Below are 25,668 nucleotides of genomic sequence, written 5' to 3'. Positions count from 1 at the left end.
ACAAAACTGGTTCCTTTTTGCTGCCATCCTCATCTCTCATAGTAACCACTTGTATACCACTCAGGGTTCCTCCATGAATGCTGTGGATACAGCAAAGACAGGATGCCCATTTCATATGGCTGTTGTCTAGCCTTTTAGGAGCTGGATAGAATTATGCACAATTTGGCAATGGCATATATTTCAAACAGAAAGACACAAACAATTTTGTAAAATGTGGGATCATACTATTTCACTTTTCCAGTCCTACCAGGCTGATCATGGAGGAAAAAAGGAACATCGAGGGGTAAACAGGACTAGAAAAAAGAGAATTAATGTCTTACATCTAAATTTTAGGTCCTAACTTTCTACATTCCATTTTGTGAAATCCATATGTAGGATGTTATGTATCTATTTATCACATTTCAGGCCATGAGAATTTTCCTAGCATCACCAAATAAGTTAATCTTAAATTGAGGACTGAAATGAAAGTGAACCCTGTTCAGCAATTGTGTGCTATAGTTTCAGTTCTGCTCACTTCCTGACAAAAAGCAGAGATACTAGGTAATGAGCCCTGAAGACAATAGGGGGCATAATGATGAAGTCAGCTCATGGAGACTAACGTAGAACAGTAAAGATACATTAACCCAACCAGGTTCCAGGCAGATGGGAAGAACATGGAAAGAACTTACAATGGGAAATAAGATGGGTTAGAAATTATTTTACAAGGTCAATTCTAGGTCAGCATTCATTAAGTTGGTTCAAAAGCATGAATGCTAGAGGCAAAAATTTGAAAGAGGCTATCAGAGCTGTTCCCCATTTCCTCCAAATGGGGGAAACATAACCATAGCATCACTTCCCACAGCACACTCATTGACTAACCTGTAATGTATCAGCTTCAAACACACTTGAATCCACCTGACAGAATTTACCTATATGAGATAACTCGTCAAAATGAAATAGAATTTGACAATTCTGCAACTCAAAAAATTTATGTCAGCCAGGCTGAGTCTGACCAAAGGAGAGACAGGAGGAAAGAAGGGATTGAGTCCCATCTCGTAGGAGGAAAGGGAGGCAAACTATTCGAGGCAAAACCATTACATTAATGCGTGAGTTGGTTAACTTCATGAAACCCTAATAGTAACTATAAGACAGAGCTAGGTACAGCACAGAAATACTTGCACATCCACATTTACTGAAGCATAACTCACAAGCCAAGGTATAGAATTAGCCCAGGTATATTGATTTTAAAATGTGATATATATATATATACAAAATGGAAAAAGAAAATGTCTTTTATATTCCTTGGAAGAGGCACCATGATCACCACAACTTATAAAAGAAAAGGTTTACAGGAGATTACAGCTTCAGATGGAGACTCCATAACCAACATGGCAGTGAACATGGCAGTAGGCAGCCAGGCCTAGTGCTAGAGCAATAATTCAAAAAGCAAGAGGCAAAGAGGGATAACTGGGAGTGTTGTGGAATTTTAAAACCTCAATGTCCACCTTCATTGACATACCTCCTCCAATAAGGTCATGTGTCCTAATCCATCCCAAATAGCACAACTAATTGGGAACCAAGCATTCAAATCCATGAGCCTGTGAAGGATATTCTCATACAAACCACCACAGAAATTACCTAATTTTCAGGAAGGTGGATAGAATGGAGATCATTCTGCTGAGTGAAATAAGCCAGATTCAGAAAGACAGGTGCCACATTTTCAATCATATGTAGAACCCAAAACATGTGTGTGTGGTCAGGTAGGGAAAACAAGGGAGATTATTTGGGGAGATGATATGAATTAAAAGGAGGGGAAGGGAACAAGAAATGGTAATAGGAGGGTTAAAAAGATAAATGTTAAATTTTTTCTCATATGCAAAATCTGGACTAATATATACAGATGGTATATAGATTAATCAATTGATGTCTCACTTTGAGTTCGGGGAAGGACAAGAGAAGGTACCTGGAGTACATATGAGCAAAGTCCAATAACATATTTGAAATTATAATAAAACCTATTATTTTGTATGTCAACAGAAATTGAAAGAAAAGTGTGAATACATTGAGAATTTAAAATATTTAATACAAATTAAACATTCTAATTCCCAATGCTTTATGTAGCTTAGCTTCACTGATCTGAAAGTTTAACTGGGCAGTACTTCATATTATGTCATTAATAAGAAGGCCCCATTCTACAACCTCCTGTCTTTGGCCACAAAAATCACAAGATAATCAAAAAGCAAAGAATCCAGGCAGAAAAATGTCTGGCACCCACAAAAATCAACCCTTAGTGTGCAGGCTGATCTTAAGATTTCATTATTCATTCAGTTGGGACTTAATTCATGTGTCTACTGTTTCAGTCCATGCTAAGTTCTGAAGATGTTAAAATAGACTTGAGATAATGTCTTCTAGATTTGATGGAGAAGCCATACCCATGGAATCAACAAAGTCATTGAAAGAACTAAACAAGAATTGCACAATGATAACACTGGTTAAAATATCAGTGTGGATGGGGAAAGTTTTACAAAGTACCATCCCTAGATAAGTACTCCAGACAGTATCCAATGAGAGAATCAGTCCATTTCAGGGACAAACACCCTGACAGGTTTTTCAATCACAAGTGGTTAGCCCTAGACATGTGTATAGAGGAGCAACACTAAATGGACTTAGTAGACTGTGTGTGTGTGTGTGTGTGTGTGTGTGTGTGTGTGTGTGTGTGTGATAACCGAAGATGAAGAATTCATAAATTTGAGAGCAAGTGGGGGATAGAAGAGAAATTAAAAAGGGAGATAAAGTGGAAGGAATGACGTACATAAAGTACTCATGGGTGAAATTCTTTAAAACTTAAATTTTATGTATACACCAACAATTCAATGGAAAAAGCATAAGTCATGAAATTTAAAGAGCACGGGAGGTGCATATAGGATGAACTGAAAGGAAAAAAGGGAAGAAGAAATGATGTAATTATAAACTCATAAAACAGAAATAATTATGAAGTGAATGTCTGTCTTAGTATCACAAATCTGAGACAGAAGGATCAGGACTTCCAAGACAGTCTAAGATACATAGTGAGATTGTGCCTCAAAAAACAAACAAACAGATTCTGCTTTTTAAAACTTATGCTGGCTGGGGGTGACATGAAAGGTAACATGAATACAGGAGGGAAATAGGATGGCAAGGGTCAAATGAAACAAAAAAGACACATAAAAATAGTTCATTGATGGACCTCATGAGGATTATAGTAGATGATGCTACATTAATGAGTCTTGCTAAAGAAATAGGTATTTTAACACGAAGGGACATAATAGATATATTTATTTGCTATCTTATTATTTATATGTATCTTATAATATTATTTTGCATGCCTTATAACTGTGGATTTAAGAGAGATAATCAGACAGACAGGAAGAAAGACATACATAAACAGCACTTTGTTTCCTTGCCATATGAGAATCAAGCAGAAAGATAATCATAACTTTGGTGGGCTTTGCCAGTGTGAACCAAAATCAATGTATAAATCCAAAGCTATAACAATAATACATGTAGACAGTCAAACCTAGAGTCCTGTACTTTGTTTGAAAAGTGGATGTTACAAGAGCCTAGAGAACTCTATGTATTAGAATAGATGAGAAAGAATGTTCAAAGCCTAGAAAATTTGGCCAGATGTTTAAAAAAAATAGTCAAGACTGTTGCTGAATATGTAGGTTTCTATGTTTTCCCCAGAAGGTAGACTCTGAGCCAGGAAGTTCAGGTAGTCTAGGAATTGGTTTGTAGGAGGTTGTGAGCACAATGAATGAAAGTAGTAAGGAGGACTATGTGTGGAGAGGGAGGAGACCAAAGGCAGAGGGGAAGGAACAGTAAGGGAGACTAGTGGGAAGAAGAATGATGATCACTGCCTGTGTTTGCTCATATTTACAATCAAGATTTGTGACCACTGAGAAAGGTGAGGCAATAGAAAGGCACAGGATGAATGTGATCCGACAACTATGATCCATATTCATGAAACTATTATAAAGAAATTCATTAGTTTGCATGCTAGCTAAAAGGATTTAATTAAAAATGCTTGTGAATAGCATCATAAATTTTCAAACACAAGAAATCCAAGTGAAGTGACATCAGTGAAATCAACTCACATATTACAGTCTTCATGCTCATGACCATGGAGAAGATAACATCTTATTTGTGAGAGCAGAGCTACGGAGAGTGACTACATTCATTTGACTCTTTGCGTTCCCCTTGCTGGCTGTGATATCTCAGCAAAGGGATGTAAACTATTCATGTCTGGCTCTCCTTGTGCCTAAAGTAACAGTATCTACCACAAATCACTGTCTTGAGGGTACAAATGAGGTGGTTTTGCACAGGACTCCAGCTCAGTACTCTGTGTCTGGGTGATGGCCATGCTTTGCTAGCTTGTCTTTAGAAGAGCATTTCTCTTTGTAGTGAAACACTCCCTGGTACACTGACCCAGTGACTGTAAGAGGTGAAGATGACAGCAGCTCATGCCTGCAGAAGCAGTGCTTGCTCTACAGCATTATACACTAATGAATACAACAGCTGAGTTCCTATTTATTCATTTAACTGATAAGATTAAACCTCATTATAATCCATTTACTGAGCAGCAATAATTCAGCACAAGGGATCTCTCTTGACCCCTATCTAGGAGGATTGAATGACTTCTAAGAGAACTCTTCCATCCAGCTGCATCACCTATGAGGTGAACTCAAAGGACAGAAAAAAGAGAACCCCACAAGTTTTATAAATATAGATGCTGAGGGCTAATATAAAAACCACACAAGATCTCAAAAAGCTTTCAATTTAGAAGAATTGGGATTGAATAATAGAGAAAGGTGACAATTACATAAGTCATATATTTGAATTACCAGAAATACATAGGTACAAAGATTTTATAGAAAGAACATACAATATTAGTGACAAAACAATATAAAAGGCAAAAAGGAAACCTGAGTGCTCTATGGCTAAAGATATTTTGTGTGAACTTTGGTTTTGTTTTTCCGGTAAGAATAAGAACATTGAGTTCTACTTCCATTTTGGACATTTTAAAATATCCATGTTTGAACTTGTTTTTGTTCATCTCTAAAGCTGCAGGCTTCAGATCCACAGACATTCCCACTTAGAAGGTAATGCATGTCAAATATTTCAAAATTTTGCCATAATACAGAATCTAATTGTATTAATTGGAAAGCCTACCCCAATATTTGAAAGAGACTGTACACCTTTATAGTAAGTACATTCTTTATGAAGAAGGAAAGAATGTTTTGTGAGTCAGCCTGTTTCTGTGCCTCCAACAGTGACAACTTCTATTTTGAAAATTAAATGTGTATGTTTGCTATGTAGATCATGACCATATCAGAACCAAAATCAGCATGCATCAAGACCCCAGCATTCCTTGAGGAACATGTATTTCACTATAGTAAGCAATTTAGTTCACCCAGTGAAATGTGTTTTATACAACAAATAGAAAGGTGGCATTAAGCAGATATAGGTATTACAAATCTTTGTCTTCCCAAACAGTGAACAAAGACTTTTGATATTTCTCCTAACTTCATTCTGTTATGATAAAGCACTCTGACCAAAGCAGCTTGGGGAAGAAAGGGTTATTTGGCTTATAATTCCAGGTGACTGTTCATGGTTGCAGAAGTCAGAACAGGAAGCATGTATGAATACTACTTACTGGCTTATTCTCTGGATTGCCCACATGCTACTACTCAGTTTGTTTTCTTATATACCCCAGGTACACCTGGCTCAGGATGTTGCCATTCATAGTGGGCTGCACCCTCCCATATCTATCATCATTCAAGATACTATTCTCACAGACAGAGCACAGAACAATCTGATTTAGGCAATTCTTCAACTAAGTTTCCCTCATCACAGGTAATGTAGATTGTGTCAAGTTAACAATAAAAATGAATCAACAAACTCCCTGAACACTCTGTATGCACCTATATTTGTACAGATTAAGAGTAAAACAAGATTAATTATATATGAGCAAATATAATTGAGTAATATTCAGTTTCACAAATAAAACTCTTGTTTTACTTCATGCTAGATATTATTTGGTTATGGTATACAATCATAATTCATTAAATCTTTAGGTTTATAATATGAAATTCAATGCAGTAACACTTTTAAAATATAACATCTTTCACTCTTACATGAATAGAGAATGCTAAAACTGAGTTTCCCCCTATATTATAATGTATGTTTATCTATTACATGTATGTATACCATGTTCAAAGCTTCATTCTCAAAAAATGTTAATCCAAATTTACAGATTTCATGTGCTGTGATAAAACTGGATATTCATGAAAATGAAATATGTGTTCATGTATGTATAGTTATGTGTATTATTTACATATTACTGTTTATGAATATTTGTGAACAAGTACAATTTAAGCTGACTGCCTTCCTTGAGATAAAATGAAATTCCCCTTTTTTCAAATAATAATTACCAAACCACTGACTACTAAGGCCCTTCTCTTCTGCCTCAAATTACAATTAACTTCAGGGGACTATAAAATTGAAGACAGCCTGGCTTCCTCTGACACAAAACAATGAATAGATTTTTTTCCTGCTGGTGTAAGGTCCCTAGTATCCTATTTGTAAAGAACATGTTGTAAAGCTTTATTATTTGCAATAAAGTCTCAACAGTTTGAATACAGAGCAAACACACATCAATATTTCCCCCTCTTAACACATTTATAACACATGTAACAAGCACTTGGGCTAGCAGTCTCAATCAAAAAGTATGGTCATAAAACATTTCAAACCCATAAAATTGTCACTTTATTTTAATGAGATTTAACAATAAATTGAGGCTGGAAATCATCTTTGAACATACACTTTATAGAAGTTGGAAAGGACCTCACTGTCAATCCATTGTCCTAATTAGACAAGCCAGGACCTTCTCCACACGATGCTGAAGATCTGGAAACATCTTTCATTCTGCTTTGCTTTTGTGTACGGTTTCAAAAAATAGGAATTATGTGCAAAACCTTGCAGCACACCTGCAACATTGGTGGATGCAGCCAACATCTAAGTAGGCTTGACCAGACACATGTTGACGCCGTTTTCCTGGCTGACTTTGATTATTCAGCCAGTCAATAGAAGTAAAAAGTGAACAAAGGTGGAAATTCAGTGCAGTCTAGTTAGATATTTCACACAGTAGAGTTAGTTATCCTCACACAGACACACAGGCTCCTTACAGAGTGAAGCATTTTCCTGACATATGGTGCTGCGACCATGAACAAAGATGTCCTTGAGCTAATGAAGATTGTGTCATAGTGAAAGAGACAAACATTCAACCCCAAAGCTCAAAAAATATGTAAAACAGCCTTTTATGGTGACAAGGGCTATGATATCAACTACAACAGGGAAGGAGGGCATGGGGTGATGGGTGATAATTTAGACAACAATGCCAAGGTCACCTGACTGTAAAAGAGTTAATTTTGCAGAATTCAGATAATCCAGGAGAATTCAGTAGTGCTCTGAATGCTTCAAGCTATTAACTCATATGGTCCCAAATACCCACATGAAAGAGTGATTCTCATCTCCATCTCCATATGGCAAATTGTAGACAGAGAGAAGTTAATACCTGACGGAACCCAGTGCCTGAATTTGAGTCTAGTGGTGGGTTTCCAAGTCCATGTTCATAACTGTCTTGCACAGTCTACATGCCAATGGAAAAGACAATCTAAAGAGGAAAGTCATCCATTCAAGGTGAATACCAGCAGATATTATATCTCTGCTAACCTCCATAAAATTCTTCTAGAAAAAAGAATGAACTGCAAACCAATAATCTGACAATGTCATTTCCTAGAACAATCACATTGCTTACATGCCTGTAATCTTGAGAAGCTACTTGACTCATTTTTGCTTGACTCAACTTAATTCTATGAATATAAGATCTGTTTTATAACCGATTTTCTTCCAAAGGTACATAATACTACATGAAAGAGATCCATACTAGTTTACTTATTTGCTATTTATCAAACAGATGCTTCATGAAAGGTATGCAATATAGAACTAATTAAAACTCTGCCTAGCTCTTAATGGGAGAAATGAGCTTAGGCTGATGTACAAATGATTCCTGGAATTCTTTCTAGCGTTAAGATATTTTGAAATTCCTACCTCAAGCTCCAGTGTTCCTAAGTGTATAAACTAATTGTGAGGGACAAAGTGTGCTACTATAGACAAGAGAGAACTTAAGGGAAAGTTAGACATCAATTCCTACTTGTTGTACTATTTTGGTGTTTTCTGTAGCTGTAAGGATTATGCTAACTAAGTGATGTTCTGTGCACAGAGTCCTGATCATCCTAAGGAATGCATTTCAATATTGCATTTTGCAGGCTGTGGATATTATCAAGAGGAAGATAAGTGGGATAATTTGAAAACGTCAAGCAAGAAGTATCCTGGATATATGAAGGAGGAAGGCCCTTTCCTATTTGGCTGTCAAGCAAAGTTAGCTTTCCTCTGCCTGCTCTTTCAGGATAACCTACCAATCAATTGTACAGGGAATTTTAGAATCCTCCTTTGCATCAAGCCACTTACAATCTCAAACTCAAAATCTCCCAGAGTAACTTCCCAAAGAGGCACACAAACTGAACAAACTTCCTGACTTCCACATTCGCAAGAAGATTACAGTGCAATGTGTAGTCAGTGTTAGCAGAATGAGAACAGAGTGCATGAAAAGGGACACGTATATGCACAAGACATACTATGAGACATGAAAGACTGCTGTCACACCAGGAAGACAGTCAATCAGCCAAGCAAAGAAAACAATAGTTTGGCACCTTGTGCCATCATTAAGAAAGAAGCCTGAGTAGCTTACAGGAAGTGATTTCCAATCTAACTCTTTACCCTGCACAGATCTTTAAATGGATAACCAAACTCCAACATAACACAGACATGATTTCCCAAAGAACTTGCAAGAATAGAGAGAGGGCTTTTTCCTGGTGTTTTTTCCAACTAAGCAGAATAAACACAGAGAATAAATCTTTCCTCAAAATGTCACAGGTAAGAAGAGGAAAGCTTCAGAAGGCCTTGGGAAATTACAGGGATTTCACAAACAGCATATGATTAGAAATGGGGCAAGCGCTAGGAGGTGCTGAAAAATGACAGAGCTAATGGGAAACACACCACCTGGTACAGCTAACAGATGGGGTGGGGGCGCTGCTACAAATGTAAATACAACGTACCACTGCTCTGCTTCCCCTTGTAGCACAGGGGAAAAGCTAAATGGATTCCCCTTCCACCTCTGTGCAAATGGGAACAGCAGTCCCTGTCAGTAAGATGTATCTGAGCAAACAGCATAAAAATGAAACAGCAACCAAGGAATAGTAGCTGTATAGTAACACCAATGATTTCCACTTGAAGTCTTCTTTCCAATTCTTCGCTAATGCATGAGGCTTAGCTCACTTTAGCTCTTTCCCTCCAGTCTTCTGTCTGTCTGTCTGTATCTATATGTCTCCTCTGTGTCTGTGTGTTTCTCTCTGCTGTCTCTGTCTCTTCTCTGTGTATCTGTGTGTGTGTGTCTTTCTGTGTCTTTATGTGTGTCTCTCTGTCTGGCTCTCTCTGGCTCTCTGTCTATTTCTGTGTCTCTGTATTTTTGTCCTTGTCTTTCTCATCTTTGTGTCTTTGTCTCTCTCTGTCTTTGTGTCTTTTTCTCTCTGTGTGTCTCTGTGTGTTTGTCTCTGTGGGGGTGTCTTCTGTGTTTATGTCTCTGTGTGTGTGTCTGTCTCTCTGTGTGTGTGTGTGTGTGTGTGTGTCTATGTCTTCCTGTCTGTATGTGTCTCTCTGTCTCTGTCTCTCTGTGTGTCTCTTTCTGTGTCTCTCTGTGTATTTTTGTCTTTTTTTCCTCTGTGTTTGTGTCTTTGTCTCTCTCTCTCTATCTATTTCCTTGTCTCTCTCTGTCTTTGTGTCTTTGTCTCCATGTGTGTTTGTGTGTGTGTGTGTGTGTGTCTGTCTGTCTCTGTAGGGTCTCATGCATTTGGTAATTGTATTAGTATCTGATTATTGCATTAAAGTAGCTCTGGAATTTCCCTACTTCAGCAGGCGAGAATTTTGGGAGGACTTAGCTGGATGGTTTTGGCTCAAGTTGCTTCCTGGTGTGTGAAGCTCATGCAGGCAGACACCTAAGAGTATGGCAGAGACTGGAGGATGCAGTCCCAAGGTCACTTAGGGTTGTTGTCTGGCTATGCAAGACCACTTCTGGGCTCACTCACACTACTGCTGGCAGGCTTATTTCATCACTATATGGGTCTCTCAGGAGGTGAACTGAGATCCTTCAGATTGACAGCTTGTTCTTCCCTTCTTCAGTGTTACCTTATGACATGTAGAGAGTGCATAACAGATTTTCAAGAGAAATGTCAGTGTTCTTAGCCCCAGAACTTGAGTGTGAGTTTATTTAGAAAAATGAATCTTTACAGACATGTATAATTAAGGATCTCTGTAACTTGAAAAGGGAGATGGCTTAGAGTAAACCCTAAATCTAATGACAAGGGACCTTTGGGAATGACACAGAGACAGGGAACATGATATACGAGGACTGAAACATAAACTGGAAAATGTATGTGCCTTATACCAGGAAAAACCTGGACCCACAGGTTTGTAAAAAGCCAGCGTGGATTTCTTCATAAGGCTGTGGAAGGGATATACCCATGTTGTTGCCTTGCTTTCCAACCTCTACTCTCCAGAACAGAGAGTTTGTGTTGTTTAAGACACAGTGCTATTATTGTTATGGCAGCCCTAGATGAACAGCTGGTCTAAGAGACATAGAGATCACACATGGGGGCCACCATCACTGTAAACTTAAGTTTGGCAATTCCCACTACTGTAACATACTCTGTACACTTCAAGAAAATGAGTCCTGGCTGTTCTCAGAGTAAAGTAGGAGATTATGCTACACTGCTCTAGAGAAAAAAAAATGTCAGTGGGTTTGCAGGCATGTCTGAAACCTGTCAAGATGAATTCTTACATGTCATGTTGTATGTCTTTCCTCTAAAGCTACTGCAAATGTCTGAGTTAAGGATAATGAAGAATTCTCATTTCTTCATACTGGTGACTTCCATATTTCTTCAGATACCAGATACTGCCAAAAGATTCTGAGTGACCAACATCAAACCCCCACCAGGGAAGCTCATGCTTTTATCTGTGATGTGGAACTTACCAAGATTACTACAATAAAGTAGCAGGTGTACTGTATAAAGTGAGAATGTTTTTCTTCAAATGTTTGTGTTCTTTATCTTATTAAGTAGAACGCTGCAGTCTCATAATGTTCTTATAGCACTGTTAGCACAAACAAAAAGCACATTCTAGCAAAAATGTCCCTACACTGTAATGTGAGAAACTAAGGTTCAGTGCTCATGTTTGTCACTTATATAATCTGGAGAAAGATTAAGCCATCATTCTGGGCCTCAGTTCTCCTATATCTAAAATTATGAGTTAACAAGCAAGTGATCATTAAAATTCCTATCTGATCTATTAGCCACAGGGGTACTTTCATTCAGTAAAAATCTAAGCTAAAATGAGTATTTGTACATATGAACATTTATATGCCTGTACATCAGAACAAAGATAAGACAAACCAACTGCAACGATAAAAGACAGGAGGAAAATCCCCTGACTGTCCTGATTTCCATGTTGATCAAGCTGACTTTTAACTCAATGGTAAAGTGTTTTCTTTCCTCTGCAATAGTTTTCTCATTGAGCAAGCTGCATATCTCTCAGCTCAAATATCACATCCACAGGGAGGCCTTGCCTGGCCACACAGGAAAGCAGCCTCTTCACCTTCCCACTGTTAGGTTGCACTATCCTTCTCATAGTCTTTACTGATCTCTAAAAGTCCTTAGTTGTGTGCAAACGTGTCATTGTCTGCATCGCTCAGCTTGATTGTAAGGTCTAAGGGGCCAGGATTTCTTTGCTATAGCTCTCTGCTTTCTAGAAAAGCCCTGAGGTCAGAGCAAGCACCCAATAAAAATAGATTAAATAAACAAATGAAGTATGCCAATTTTGTTACAACTTCCAATAGAGTCATATATCTCTCTAATGCCTCATATCATTAAGACACAATTCTATGTCTATTCATACCAGACTCTGGTAAGATAGATATCATGATCTGAAGATAATCACGAACAAGGAAACTCAAGAATCAAAGGTTAAAGGACTTCACAATGTAATTAGAATATCAAGTTAGGACTTTTCAGATCACCCTTGAAGTTCAGTGTTATAGACACCATGGAATCAAACCTTTATTCTACAGTGTCTGATTGGCTCTGTCGGTATTTCTAAACCAAGTCATAAAGTGGACCAACATTTAGTTTTTGAAATTAGTGATTAATTACAAAGATAACTAATACTTGTGCAAATGGTTCCATGTTGCTTGCTTTTTAGTCAAATCATGTATGTTAGTGACAGCTCAAGGAATATTTTAATGTATGGGGAAAATCATTTAACTCAGTGCTTGCTACTTATTTCCATAAGCATATTCTGCTGTCTCTAACGTTAATGACCATGCCCCTGAGATTAACCTCTTCTGTTTGCTTGTTCCTGACCTCAGAGCGCCCTAAATTACTCAAAGCCATTCTGATGCCTTTAATTTATGAGAACACCTTCACATATTCATCTTTTAAACCTTGAAAATGATTATCCCTGCACAACTGTGGCTCTCTTTTTAATCTTAGCTGATAACTCTGATTAAACACATCCACGGTTTGATTACCCCCACTGTGGTTAATGCCAGTGTCACTGCTAACTACTTACTTCACAGCAGGGATTGCCTTCAAGAGCCCATTTACATTATCACTTGGAATTGATTTACACTCTTATTTCCTATTGATCATATAGAAAAAAAAGAAGGTATAGACAGTGTCCTCTGAAGGCCTTCTAAGGCAGCAAATTATAAAAGCAAAGCACAGACTTTATTCTACACCTATCTGGTAATACAGCAATAAAAGTACTGGCTACTTTCAAAATGTAGATGTTTTCAAAAGGCAGGAGCATTAGAATCTAGTGGTCACAAAATCACCTGAGGATAGAATCTGCATTGCTCCAGTGGGGCTACAAAGAGAGACATTGAGATGGCAGATACATGTGTGGCAGATGAGCAAGTTAAACAAACTTGTCCTCTTGTGCTTTCTTTTACCACCAGAACCTTTAATCAAGAGGCATGCTTGAGGTTCACAAAATGGTTTAGCAGGTAGAGTTCTTGATGCTCTAGCCTGATGACCCAAGTGCAGTCCCTGATTACTCCATGGTAGAAGGAGAGAACTGATTATCCAAAGCTGTTCTTGGGCTTCCACATCTCCATGCAAGCCCTCATGTTTCATGTTCCCTCTCCCTATCCTATAATAGGGAAATACAACATTTGAAAGTTCTGTAAAAGGAAACATGCTGGGTGATGTGATGTAATGGCTGAGTAAGGACAGCAACAGATCTAGCTCTGTTGATTTCTGGACCTGTGGAATTCTATCTTGAGTATGGCTATGTTGGTTTCTCACAATGAACCTAGTGACAAGAAAAGGAAGAGCACAAGCTATTGCCAATTCTCCCAGAAAATATGCATGAAGAGTCTACTCTTTTGTCAGATTCTATGCATCCCAGGAATCAAAGAAACTGATACAACTTTGACCTCCTGAAACTGTCACTGTTTTAGAGGACAAACAATAAACAGCTAAGCAAATAGAAGTATTGTCACTATAAAAATACTACAAATGAGGGGAAAAAAGCATGTCAGAATTCTCTTTCAAGAAATTTCGAGTCTATTAACCAAAAGGATGTTTGTGTTACCTGGCCATGAGGGTTACAGCAAGATTGCTTCTTGGTGTTCAACTCTCTGTAGGCTGACGGCCCTCAAACTTGAGCATTCATCAGACAGAGAAATTTCGCTGAGCCAAGGAGCTCCCAACTCAGTTTTTCTGGAGCAAGGCATAACAATTTCCTTTGAAACTTCTTCCAAGACCTTCTAATCTAGACTTTTACTTCTAAAGCCATTGTAAAACTCCTTAAGGGGATAAAGTATATGTCAATTTTTTAATGTACAAGGAAATAACAGTAGATATGGAAAAACAGACACAAATGGAAGTTCAACTCCTAAGGAAATGAACCTAAATAGTGGATTTTTATGAAGAATAGTCACACCTTCCTCTTCTGGAAAGAAGATAACGATTTTATGTTCTTCAAAAGCTATTTTTTTCTCTTTAAGTAACATGCCATTTAATTATGGAATTGTCTTGTAAGAGCCCTCAGGTCTCCATCAAAAGCTGCAGAGTCACACTCTACCCAGCATGCCCACTTCACTGCCTTTATAATCAGACACCTGCTGGGGGAGCCCAGGATGACCAAAATCAGGTCACCTTCTACAGAGGACTAATGCAGAAGCACCTTTTGAATTACTTACTCCCAATTATGAATTAGGCCTGGAGGTCCCCTTTCAGCACATTAGCTAACCTCACTGGATAAAGCAAGGAATAAAGATTTATGGTGAGTCATCTGGTGTTTTAAACTAATTCTTTCTGCCCAGATTTGCCTTACTCACCTCTCAGTTATGACTCAATACAATTTCTGTCTCATCAGGAGTGTTTTTCCCCAAGATGTCTAGTGAGGTGAAAGATTTAACAGGTTCAGGATACCTTCCTAAAGACATATTTACCTGAGGCACAATAAACAAGGGAAGTCCCAAGAAATAGATTCCAGGCAGGTATTTTTCTGCTTTTGTCAACTTTGACCTATTAAATACATTTAATAAAATTAAATAAATATTTAACTTTGATGAATCATGCCTTCCTCTTTATAAAACATGAGGACTGTTACAGACTAGACCTTAAGAAACCACAAAGGACCAGACATCCCAATCACACAATCCCTACAGGATTTACCCAACTCAGTCATACCAAAGTAGCCATAAACAATATGTGAACAAATGAGCGTTGCTGGGATCTAATTAAACTTTATTTAGAAAAGCAGGTAGCAGGTAGGTCTGTATAACACTCCACCTAGTTTATGACTCCAGACCACAATCAAGCCTCTACTATGGATTAAATTTGTTACTGGGAGCAGCAGATTTCATTTCACTGTGTGTGAATTTCTCCTTATGTTGAATATATATTATCCTTACTTTTCATAAGTAAGACTATAATCTGATTATTTTTGCTCCTGGGAATAGAATAAGGAGACTAATTTAAACCAATCATTCAAACAAGTCATGTTATTGTCTGTCACTCTAGACATTCCTTGAAATCAATAATGTAATACTAGAAGTTGGATGCCAACATTACCCTTTGATGCCTTTCAAATATTAAATGGAAGAAACAAATAACATTGTTCACATAGATTTAATATTTTTATATTTACCTTTGATGCTTATTCAACCCTGAAGAAAAGAAATTGGGAGTATTCTAAGGAAAGATCATAGACATATGAGCTATGTTGAAATTTAAACGAAGATGATCATGTTCTTTATTTTCACCTCTTTAAGAGAAACTACTAGGAGTAAATTTCTTTTAAGACTTTAGAACTGTGTATATACTGAACTATTTTTAAGATACAATGGATAGTTGACACTAATTCCATTATTTTAGGAATATTAGCATAATTTTTCTTTGATATCCAACCTTTCACCAATTTGATGTCAGCTTTCCAGTTTTAACAGTTAATTCATTTGACAGACAGTTCTCCAGTCCCTGTAATATGCAACATTATGCAATATGTTAGAAAGATGCAACATTAGGCTGGAGAGACAGCTACAAGAGTAAGTGCATTTTCACATATTTGTCAGGACCTGAATTTGATACCAAGAGCCCATATAATAAAGCTACATGTGACAGTGTGCAACTAGGCAGCACTCGAGGAGTGGAGACAAGAAGGACCATAGGACGAACTATTCATCCATCCCGGCCTTCTCAGTGAAATCCCGACCAAAGAGAGATCCTGTCTTCACAAACAAGATAAGCGACTCCTATGGAACAACACAGAAGGCTGTCTTCTAGCTCTCTATATATGCACCCATTCTCTCATATACACACAACTATGAAATATGTATAACAAGGAAATTTGCAGCATGCAAAGTGTTAACATGCAATATACTGAAGAAAAACTTGTAGCTGAGGTAGTATGACCTCATTCCTAACAGAGGTGATATCTGAGTTGAGTCTTAAAGATAAGTAGAAAAGATGAAAAAGTAAGCTTTCTATATAAACACAAACACACAGAGATGCACAGAAACATGTTGCAAGTCACACCATTCAAGACATTTTAAGTGGTACAAGATATGGTGGTCTATATTGGAAATCCGAAGAGAATTAGTTTAACAAATGTTTAACTTAAACAGGACAAGTTAAAGGATTACAGTTTATTTCCATTCACCCTTTCAAGAAGTACCTTTCAAGCCTCTTTCCTGTCACGGGTATATTTAGAACTTCTATGAACATTGCAAAATAAACGAAATAGATCCTAACTCCATAGTTTACATCCTTATTCTGGTGTGGTAGTACAAACAAAAAGAATTAATAACACTGTATATTTGAAGCTAACATACTACAGTACAACAACTACAGATGAAGCAAAGAAGCCAGGATAGCTATGTCAGCTAAGGTGACTCCTGAGGTTACACTAAACAAGGATATGAAGAATATAAGGGAGGAAGTCATGAAGAAGTCTAGAATTGAACTACAGACACTACAGACAAGGAGACAATAGTACCTAGGACTGAGGATAAGCAAGACAGTCTATGAGAGAATACAGAAGGAGATCACAGTGGAGAAGAAAAGTCTCCACCATGCACAGCCTTGTCTACAACAGAGGATATAAACAACCCACCCCCATGAGCACACTGCAAAGTGGATTACAAAATGAAAATCTGGAGAGGTAAGAATCAAAGCTAATAAATTATTTTCCAAATGAAAGGGTCCTGAAGAAAAGGTCCTTTTGGCACCTCATTCTTTCATAATAATTAATCACAAAATTAGAACACTATTCCACATGTTTCCACTGTAACAAGGAGAGTGTTGCATGGACTTTTCTTGGGAAGACCTGAAAACTTTACTCATGGCAGATGGGGCACCAAAACAAAGATGTTGATTCTATGAGATGATATTTTGTTTATAATCTAACAAATAAAGCTTGCCACAAGATCAGAGATAAAAGCTAGGCACACTAGAGCCTAGGCAGTAGTGACCACACCTTTAATCTCTGCACTCAGGAGACAGAGGCAGAAGATATCTGTGAGTTCAAGGACACCCTGGGATACATGAAATTGAATCTGTCAAAAAAGAAACAGAGCTGACACAAAGGTGATCCAACACTTAGGATCACACACCTTTAATCTCAGCACTAGGAAGGTGGAGATAGGAGTGACATGGCTGGGCAGAGACAGCAATATAAGGCAGGAGGAGACAAAAGAGGGATGAAGTTTGAGGAGCAGTGCAGTCAGAGGAACAGTGTGGTCTAAGCAGTCTGAGAATACAGCCTGAGTACAGGATTGCCCCTGTGGTCTCAGAATTGGCAGAGTCCAAATAGAACTCATGCTACAATTCTAGACTCTTAGGTAATCCAAAATAGCAACATTACCAAAAGTCTCACCCTAACATGGTTAACGCCTCACCTATGGCTGCACAAATGGAGTCCACACTCCAGTTAACCCTTCTACACTCTATATATTCTCATACATACCAAGACCATGTGCAAGCTTGGGAGAAGATGTAGGAGGGAGTGGCTGCATCTCAGATGAGCATCTAATGATTCTCTCTGCCCCTTCTGCTATGAAGTGCAGTCAATAGAAACAGTCTTGAGAGCCTGTTGTAGGTTTATGATGAGTTCTCTCTTAACATGGTAATGGATATTAAGCTGGGAGGGCAGAGTTCTACAACAGACAGGGAAATTTAAATATCATTCATGTGCAAAGATTCGATAAAAGTACACACATGAAAGTTTATTACAAATTCAAAACAAATCTAATCTCACAGAAGGAACCATCCATTCAGGATTGAAATTACATAAACAGCCCTTTGTACACTTCCTAAGCAATAGCTTTTAATGAAATTCTAGTCAATATTGCCACCCATGAGTACTTTTGAGAAAAGTTATTGGGTAGCTTTGTGTCAAAAACCATTCAAACAGTCAGGCAGTGAAAAAAAGAGAGAACATGCAAGGGCTTTTCATCCCACCCATCATGATAGGCCACACAACACAGAATACAAGTATAATTAATTCAAATACAACCATTCATGAATAAATTAATTTAGCAAACATAGAAAAGCAGAGAGCAGTCCAAAATGACCAACACTGTATGTAACCCAGACAAAAGAATTTTCAAAACAAATTGCTAGTGCATGAAGACATCATCACTTGAGGCTGTATGACTGGCTGTAGTGCCCCTATAATGATGAACCCACTGTCTCAGAGGACAGATAGGAGCTAGTGTCTGCTGTCAAACTGTCACAGAATTATTAAATATGGAGGGGAAAATGACCCAAACAGTATGTAATGAGCTCCCTTTTCATTCTCTCACTACAAAAGCACATCTGTGGATTGTTAATGACTCTGAAATGGAGGATCTAAATTGATGAGAAAGAAAACTATCTCTCAGTGATATGGAAAAGGAAAATGAAAATGCACAATGTTTGTAAAGCATAATTTAAAGGATAAGGGCTTGTGAACATACTATTAAACATTATTAAAGTAGAATACAAGTGTGAGATAGTATTACTCAATTTCACATTCATTTTTTTATGATTTTAATATCAATCATTAACCTTTTAAAGTACAGAGAAATATAAAGATATTTTCAGTGACAGTGCATGTCTTTGAATTTTTTTAATGAGGTGGCTGCTGTGCTGGACGGCTATTTTCTATCCCATTGGATGATTCTTTATTGGACTTGGCTGTCTTCACTAATGAAACTCCATAACCAGAAGTAACCTGGGAAGTAAAGGGTTTATTTTGCTTTGAGTTCTATATCACAGTTCATCATCAAAGGAAGTCAAGGCAGAAACCTGGAAGCAGAAGATGGTACAGAGGCCAAGGAGGATGCCACTTACCAACTTGCTCCTTATAGCTTGTTCAGCCTGCTTTTTTATAACATTCAGGACCACCCTACCAGGGATGTCCTCACCCACAATGGGCTAGGTCTCCCCACATCAAGCACTAATTATGAAAACAGACAGACTTGTCTACTTCCTGATATTATGAAGACAATGTCTCTGTTGAAGTTCCTTTCTGTAAGATTATTCTAGTCTGTGTTGACACAAAAACTAGCCAGGACTCATGCCACTGAGATGCATATAATGACTGGAGTAGGGATTCCATGTTGACTTCTGGAGGCTGAGTCTCCATGTCTGGAGTCTTGAGCCACATGACCCCCTTTACTTCAGTTATGCTTCTTAAGTCACACACTACGTGAAGGCTCAAACATGGGTTTCAAACATGGCAACTTCTAAAACATTCAGAGTCTTGCTGATCCCTGTGCCTTGGTGCCCAACATTAGGTAAATCCTCAATGACCCTGAAATCAAATGAGTGGCATGCAAAGGAAAATCTTGCACACAAGCATGCCAAAATGGTAGCAAGTAAATTGAGAAAAGCTTTCCACATTCTTGGATAATACACATAAAAATCATTTTTACTTCATCACGTATACCGACTCCAAATTTATCTGTGTTCAGAAAGCTCAGAGTTGAAGAATTTTGATGTCTGTTTTCATACAGAGAAAGTAGTGACTTCAACAGACCTCACTTATTACTTGGTTTAAGAACAAACACAATCCTGAAAGTAATTGATCTGCTCATTCTTGGGGTGGTAGAAGTCAGCTGCATCGCACAGGTAGCATCATGTTAGACAGATTAAAGAGCTGTGTTTGTCAACACGAACTATACAATCCCAGAAGGAAAATAACCTTTAATACTAGATCACAAGTCCTAAGAGTGAAAATGAGAACTCCCCAATGCCAATGTACACTTGGGGGGTTACACACACACACACACACACACACACACACACACAATTTTTAAATAAAGCCACTATGTTACCATTCACAGATAGTCTTGGGTAGCTTTTTTTTTACACATCCTGTCCATAAAGACTCCAAAAGCATACCATAAATTATGCTGTACCTTTTTAGTCCTGCTTTCTTCACTACTAAAAGACACACAAACAAAAGTAGCTTTGCCTTTACATAAAATATGTTCATAGATCTAGGCAGTATCCTAAGAAGCAAGTACATAGATTAAATTGGCATCTCAATTTCCAGGCCAATGCACACCTTAATAGTGTAGCACAAACCCTCCCTCCATCCCCAGGCCCTGAAAATTATATAAGTTTAAAAGGTGTGCTTTTAATCACTTCTCTCCTTTTTTATTCTATGCCACCCTATCACAGTTGGCTAAACACTGAAGCAACAAGGTCACTCAATTGCAATGCATTTTTCTATTCAAATATAATAGAAAATTTGACCATTCCACATTCAAAGAGCAAATACATTCTCAGACTGACAGCCACATTCCACTGGCTTCTCCTGAGAATGGAGTGTGACAGATGCCTGGGCTGTAATTGCCAATCAGCCTTTACATGGCAGCTGAAAACACAATACATCACTTTGATCTCCTTTGCTCTAAACACATCCACAATCAAGGAAGCCGAACAAGGAATGAGAAATTGGCATCATTTCCAGAAACTGTCACTGGTGATGCTTAAACACTGGAACGTATATTTTGCTCATACTTTTATTTCTCTGTTTCAGAGACACTGTTAAAGAACCAAACAACCAAAATTCTAGTTAATCGTGTAAATAAACATGCCCCTACACACTAAAACAGAATAGAAGCATATTTAATTAAATCCCACCTCAACTGTCTCCTTTTCTTGATATTCTTTGGAGGGAAAAAGCAAGGCTAGTGTTCTCAGTTGAGCCTGAAATGAAGTTGAGTCATGCCATACTCACACTTTGCTGGGAGATCATAGCCGCATGTGATTTTTGCATGTCCGGTCTCACAGCCATTCAGGTTCCGACACTCAGATAACAAACAGGGGCCAGCTGCTCTGTGAATACAGCCATCCACTATGGGAGAGAGACAACAAAGTTAGCTTATGTTTACCTTCGGGAATAAATGTATAAATGAACAGAAGAAAAAGAAACTCAATTTTTTCTGCCTCAAACCATAGCTCCACGGAGGAAAACTCACAGTCACAATGAATACAACTCTCTCTCTCTCTCTCTCTCTCTCTCTCTCTCTCTCTCTCTCTCTCTCTCTCTCTCTCTCTCTCTCTCTCTCTCTCTCTCTCTGTCTCTCTCTCTCTGTCTCTCTCTCTGTCTCTCTCTCTGTCTCTGTCTCTCTCTCTGTCTCTCTCTCTCTCTCTTTGTCTCTGTCTGTCTCTCTCTCTCTCTCTCTCTTTCTCTCTCTCTTGTTCTCCATGTGTAGAAGAGGGAAGTGTTCTGTTTAAGATTCTCTTGGGGTGGAGGAGCCCCTGACAGGTAGAATAATTTTACTAGTGTAGGCACTATCCACCAACATCAGATTTCAATGAAAACAGTGTTAGGAAGAAATGCTAGCTGTCTCTTCAGAGCTGTTAAGTATGTTTTCCAGCACACCACCAGTATCAAATGAGGGTATGAAGAAAAAACGGTACCTGTGTGCTCTTCTCATAAGTGAGACGATAAAAGCAAGGCTACCCAAGTAGAACCAAACCTCTAGACAACTCTGTTCCTCACAGGTACAATTCAATCACGATCAGGTTCCTTCAAGCTAAGAGCTAGACGACTAGATGACGCAAGGGCACATGGGTCATTATAAGCACCTGGAAGACCATGCACCTGGCTTGCTTGCCAGAAAGCAAAGCCAGACTGTGGCAGCTGTTCTTACTCTGATAAAGAGACAGCTTTCTGCCCCCAGGCAGCCTTAGCTGTTGCTCCTCCTTTGGTCCCTTTGCATACAGCCACTCAGGCAAGAAGCATCAAACTGATTCCATTAAAAACCAACACCTATGTGACTGAATCAGAAGTTAATGCTGAGGTACAGGGCAAAAGACTCATGGACACATAATTTAGGTACTTGAAAATGGGGTGGTGTAGGCATTTTTGAATAAATGTCCTGTGGGCAGAAAGAAAAATCATGTTGGCAAACCAAGAGAAGGCAGAAATCAAGGCAATCCCGAATGGGAAAGAAAACCCAGTATCTAGGAGAGTTCTGAACACCCCCACCCCACACTCTGTGCCATCACACAACTGATAATGCCTCTTCTTCTTTTTGTTGTATTTCAAGATGAAGCTAGATACTGGACAGACTTTAGTTCTGAGGGTACCACCTATGTAATATCCAAGGTGGCTTCTGTTGCCACTGGCTGTCACTGAGGCATCATTCTCAGCTGATGGAGTGTCTAAAGGAATAGGCTTATCGAGGCTTCCCTGCCTTGCCACTTACATATCTGTGGTGTTTGATAACAAACCTAGCCCTAAAGGACCCTCATATCAAAATGAATGTATTTCAGACTACTCTCAACTGTCACACTTCACAGACCCCAAGTGAAATCCACATTGTGCTCTTTCCAAGCCACATGCTGTGCTAAACTCTACTTTATAATAAACTGATGTTAGATGTGCAGCCTCACATACCTGTGCAGGAATTTAAGGACTTGGCTGCACAGGAGGCATTACACAGGATGCTTAATACAGTGTTTCAGCGCTAGATTGATGGTGTTTAACTTAAATATCTTAATATGGTTTTGGGTAAAATTAAAAACAGCTCTTTATCAGCCAATGAGAAACATAAAGAATATGAAAACCACCATTCATTGCACTGTAGAGAAAACCCTACTCCAACACCCTGTGCACTGTGCACACACAAAATACAGTTACTCACTTACAAAAGATTGAAAATATTTGTTCAAGAATGTTTAACTAGTCATTTCAGTTTTTAAAATTTATCATAAGAAATTATCAACTCAAGTGCAGATGACATTTGCATTAATTCAAAGCTTTTTGCAGGAATAATAACCTGAAATTATGCTGTATTCATACATGGCAGCTTGTTCAATAAATAAAGTTCCATCCTGCCATATACTATTCTGTAGCTATTCAAAAGAGTAGATCAACTTTTAGGTTGACAGTCTTATCATGATAAGATTTTCTACATGAAAATGTCTGGTTTAGAAGACAGTCATAGATACAAACTGTCTTAGTTTGATTTCTAATTCTGTGATAAATGTCATAACCAAAAGCAATTTGAAGAGGAAAGGATTTCATCTTACACTTCCAGACCGCCCAGCACTGAGGACCAAACAGAGGCCATGGAAGAATGCTGTTAACTGGCTTGCTCAGTTTGCTTTCTTATGCACACCAGGATTACCTGCCTAGCAATGGTTCCACCCATGAACTAGGCACTCCCATATTAGTCAAGAAAATGCCCAACAGACATGTCTATATGCCAGTCTTCTGGAGACATTTTCTCAGTTTAGGTTCCCTCCTTTTAGACCATTCTAGCTTGTGTCAAGTTGCCAAAAACTAGCCAGCTCACAAACAGTGCATTCACAATTATATATATGGTTACATACATGCTTTTGTACATGTTAACATAAACATATGTATGTGCTAGAAAGATGCACACTTCTAATGACAAGAACAAAAGATAAGGACCAGAGAAAGAAGACTATTATGAAAAAAATATGTCCTAATTTCTGTTGTTGATTTCTTTCTCAAACTCTCCAAGGAAATAATATTAAAGTGAATAGTTGTGTTTTTTCTTGACAAAGAGATAGTTGCTTGGTTTGAAATGGATAACTAAAATAGGATTTGTGAGAGTCCTTAATCATATGCTGTCAAAAGTCTGAATTATTTAGATTGCAGCCTAATGTAGTTTGTAGATACCTAATTCTTAAAATCTTCATGGTTATACACACATTCCTGATTGAGTTAGGGTAATGCCAGTATAGTTGAAGAGCTATTTAATAATAATGACTATGGCTTAAATGCACTGAACACATCTGTGTTCCAGACATTACACCAAGGATAACCTTCGAAGGCAGATACTAATTGTATCGTCTCCATTTTATGAGGCCTAGCCAAGGTTAGCATCTTGCTTTTATCACAAAGAACTTGCAATGTGTCTCAAAGCTCCAGATTTTTCTGATGTGCAAATTATACTCTGAACTCTCTACAATTGTCTCAAACACTGGCAATCTAACCTTAGTTCCTGCATATGAATATAACACTCTATTATTACATTTTTAGTTCCATTAATACTATTTATGATTTATTATGCACATACAATCAAGTAGAGAAATATGAAGTGTGTCACTTTGATGTATTTTAACAAAAGTACATGGACACTACTGTAACACCAATAAAGTTCATCAGCCCAATGGTTTCTTATGTCCTTTTTATCTGAATTCTCCTCTTATCAATGTTAGGAGTGGGAACATTTGTTAGTTCTTCAGTGACCATGGCTAAGTTTTTGTTGTTACATATTTCAAACTTCAGATAGAGGGTCTTGTGTCTTCCATTCAGCAGAATTTTAAAATCACATGTATTATGATTTTATTCCATTTTAATCTTCAGAAATAGTCTGCTTTTAAAGATACCATAATTTCTTCATTGATATCTGAATGAACAGGTATTATTCATTTTCTTTTTCTAATGATTGTAGATAAATATATATTGAATACAAATCATTTTGTTGCTGTAATATGTTCATTTCCTTGGGGAAAACTCCTATGGATAATGTTTCTGGGTATGGTCTGCATACTTTATAAGGAACATATGCTTTCCCAAATCATTTATGTGATTTTCTGCCCCTAGCATTGTATGAGAGCTTCAGTTAGGTATACCTTTGCTGCTGTCCATCTTCTTGATTTTAGCATTCAAATGGCTATAAGGGATACTCAATTTATACATTACTGATGTCTAGGAAGGTTAAGTATCTTGCCTAGTACTTAGAGATCTAGTGCCTACTTTGCTCCTTTATTGGCTTTTATTGTCTTTTTAATCATTGAGATGTGTTAAATCTGCTAGATCCCACCTGATCATTTTCTTCACTCTAGATTATTTTTTTCAGTTCATAAGATTACTATTTTAAAATCACTTCTGAAATTTTCAAATCTATCATTCCTTATATCTCAATATCTTACTTCTATATTATCTAAATTTCTTAACAGGTTTTATATAATGCTTTTGCATACATTTCTGTCAATTCCAATATCAGATGACCAATGAGTCTGTTGCCATTGCCTGGTTTTTCAACAGAATATTGAAGACCAAATAACATGTGGAAGAAAGTTTAGGTTATCCTTTTGATGGTTAAATGAAATTGATAACTTGGTGAGACTGAGACAGCCCCTGTGGACATCACTGTAGGCAGTTATCTTCATTTGATTAGAAGTGGAAAGAGCTGAATACTGTGGATAGTACCAGGCCATGGGATGGTAACCTGGAGTAAATAAAAAGAAGAAAGTGAAGTAAGCATGAGAATTTACTGTGCCTGGCTTTCTGGATGTCATGTGACCAGCTGCTTCAAGTTCCTGTTGTCTTGACTCCTTACAATGATAGAGTATACCCTTGAACGAGTAGCTAAAATAAATTTTGTTGTGGTACTTTTACCTTAGGAACAGGGAAATAAACTAAGAAATGCCTTATTGATGATTGATCTAACAAGCAGGTAAATGGTTATCAGGCTTTATTAAGGTGAAATCTAGC

General features: G+C 37.8%; 1 protein-coding gene across 2 annotated transcripts in view; it reads right to left on the bottom strand.

Moving 5' to 3' along the window:
• Macrod2 (mono-ADP ribosylhydrolase 2) overlaps positions 1-25,668 on the bottom strand; it is a 1,968,454-nt gene that overhangs the window by 1,292,248 nt on the left and 650,538 nt on the right. For both annotated transcript variants that reach the window (XM_040746387.1, XM_040746388.1), the window contains exon 5: positions 20,926-21,042. In XM_040746387.1, coding sequence (XP_040602321.1) covers positions 20,926-21,042 — 117 coding nt within the window. The remainder of the gene's footprint in view (positions 1-20,925; positions 21,043-25,668) is intronic.

The sequence above is a fragment of the Mesocricetus auratus genome, unplaced genomic scaffold (genome assembly GCF_017639785.1).
Source record: "Mesocricetus auratus isolate SY011 unplaced genomic scaffold, BCM_Maur_2.0 Super-Scaffold_100004, whole genome shotgun sequence".
NCBI classification, from domain to species: domain Eukaryota; kingdom Metazoa; phylum Chordata; class Mammalia; order Rodentia; family Cricetidae; genus Mesocricetus; species Mesocricetus auratus.
The sequence above is the reverse complement of the archived record's forward strand: the minus strand, read 5'-3'. Positions and strand labels throughout refer to the sequence as shown.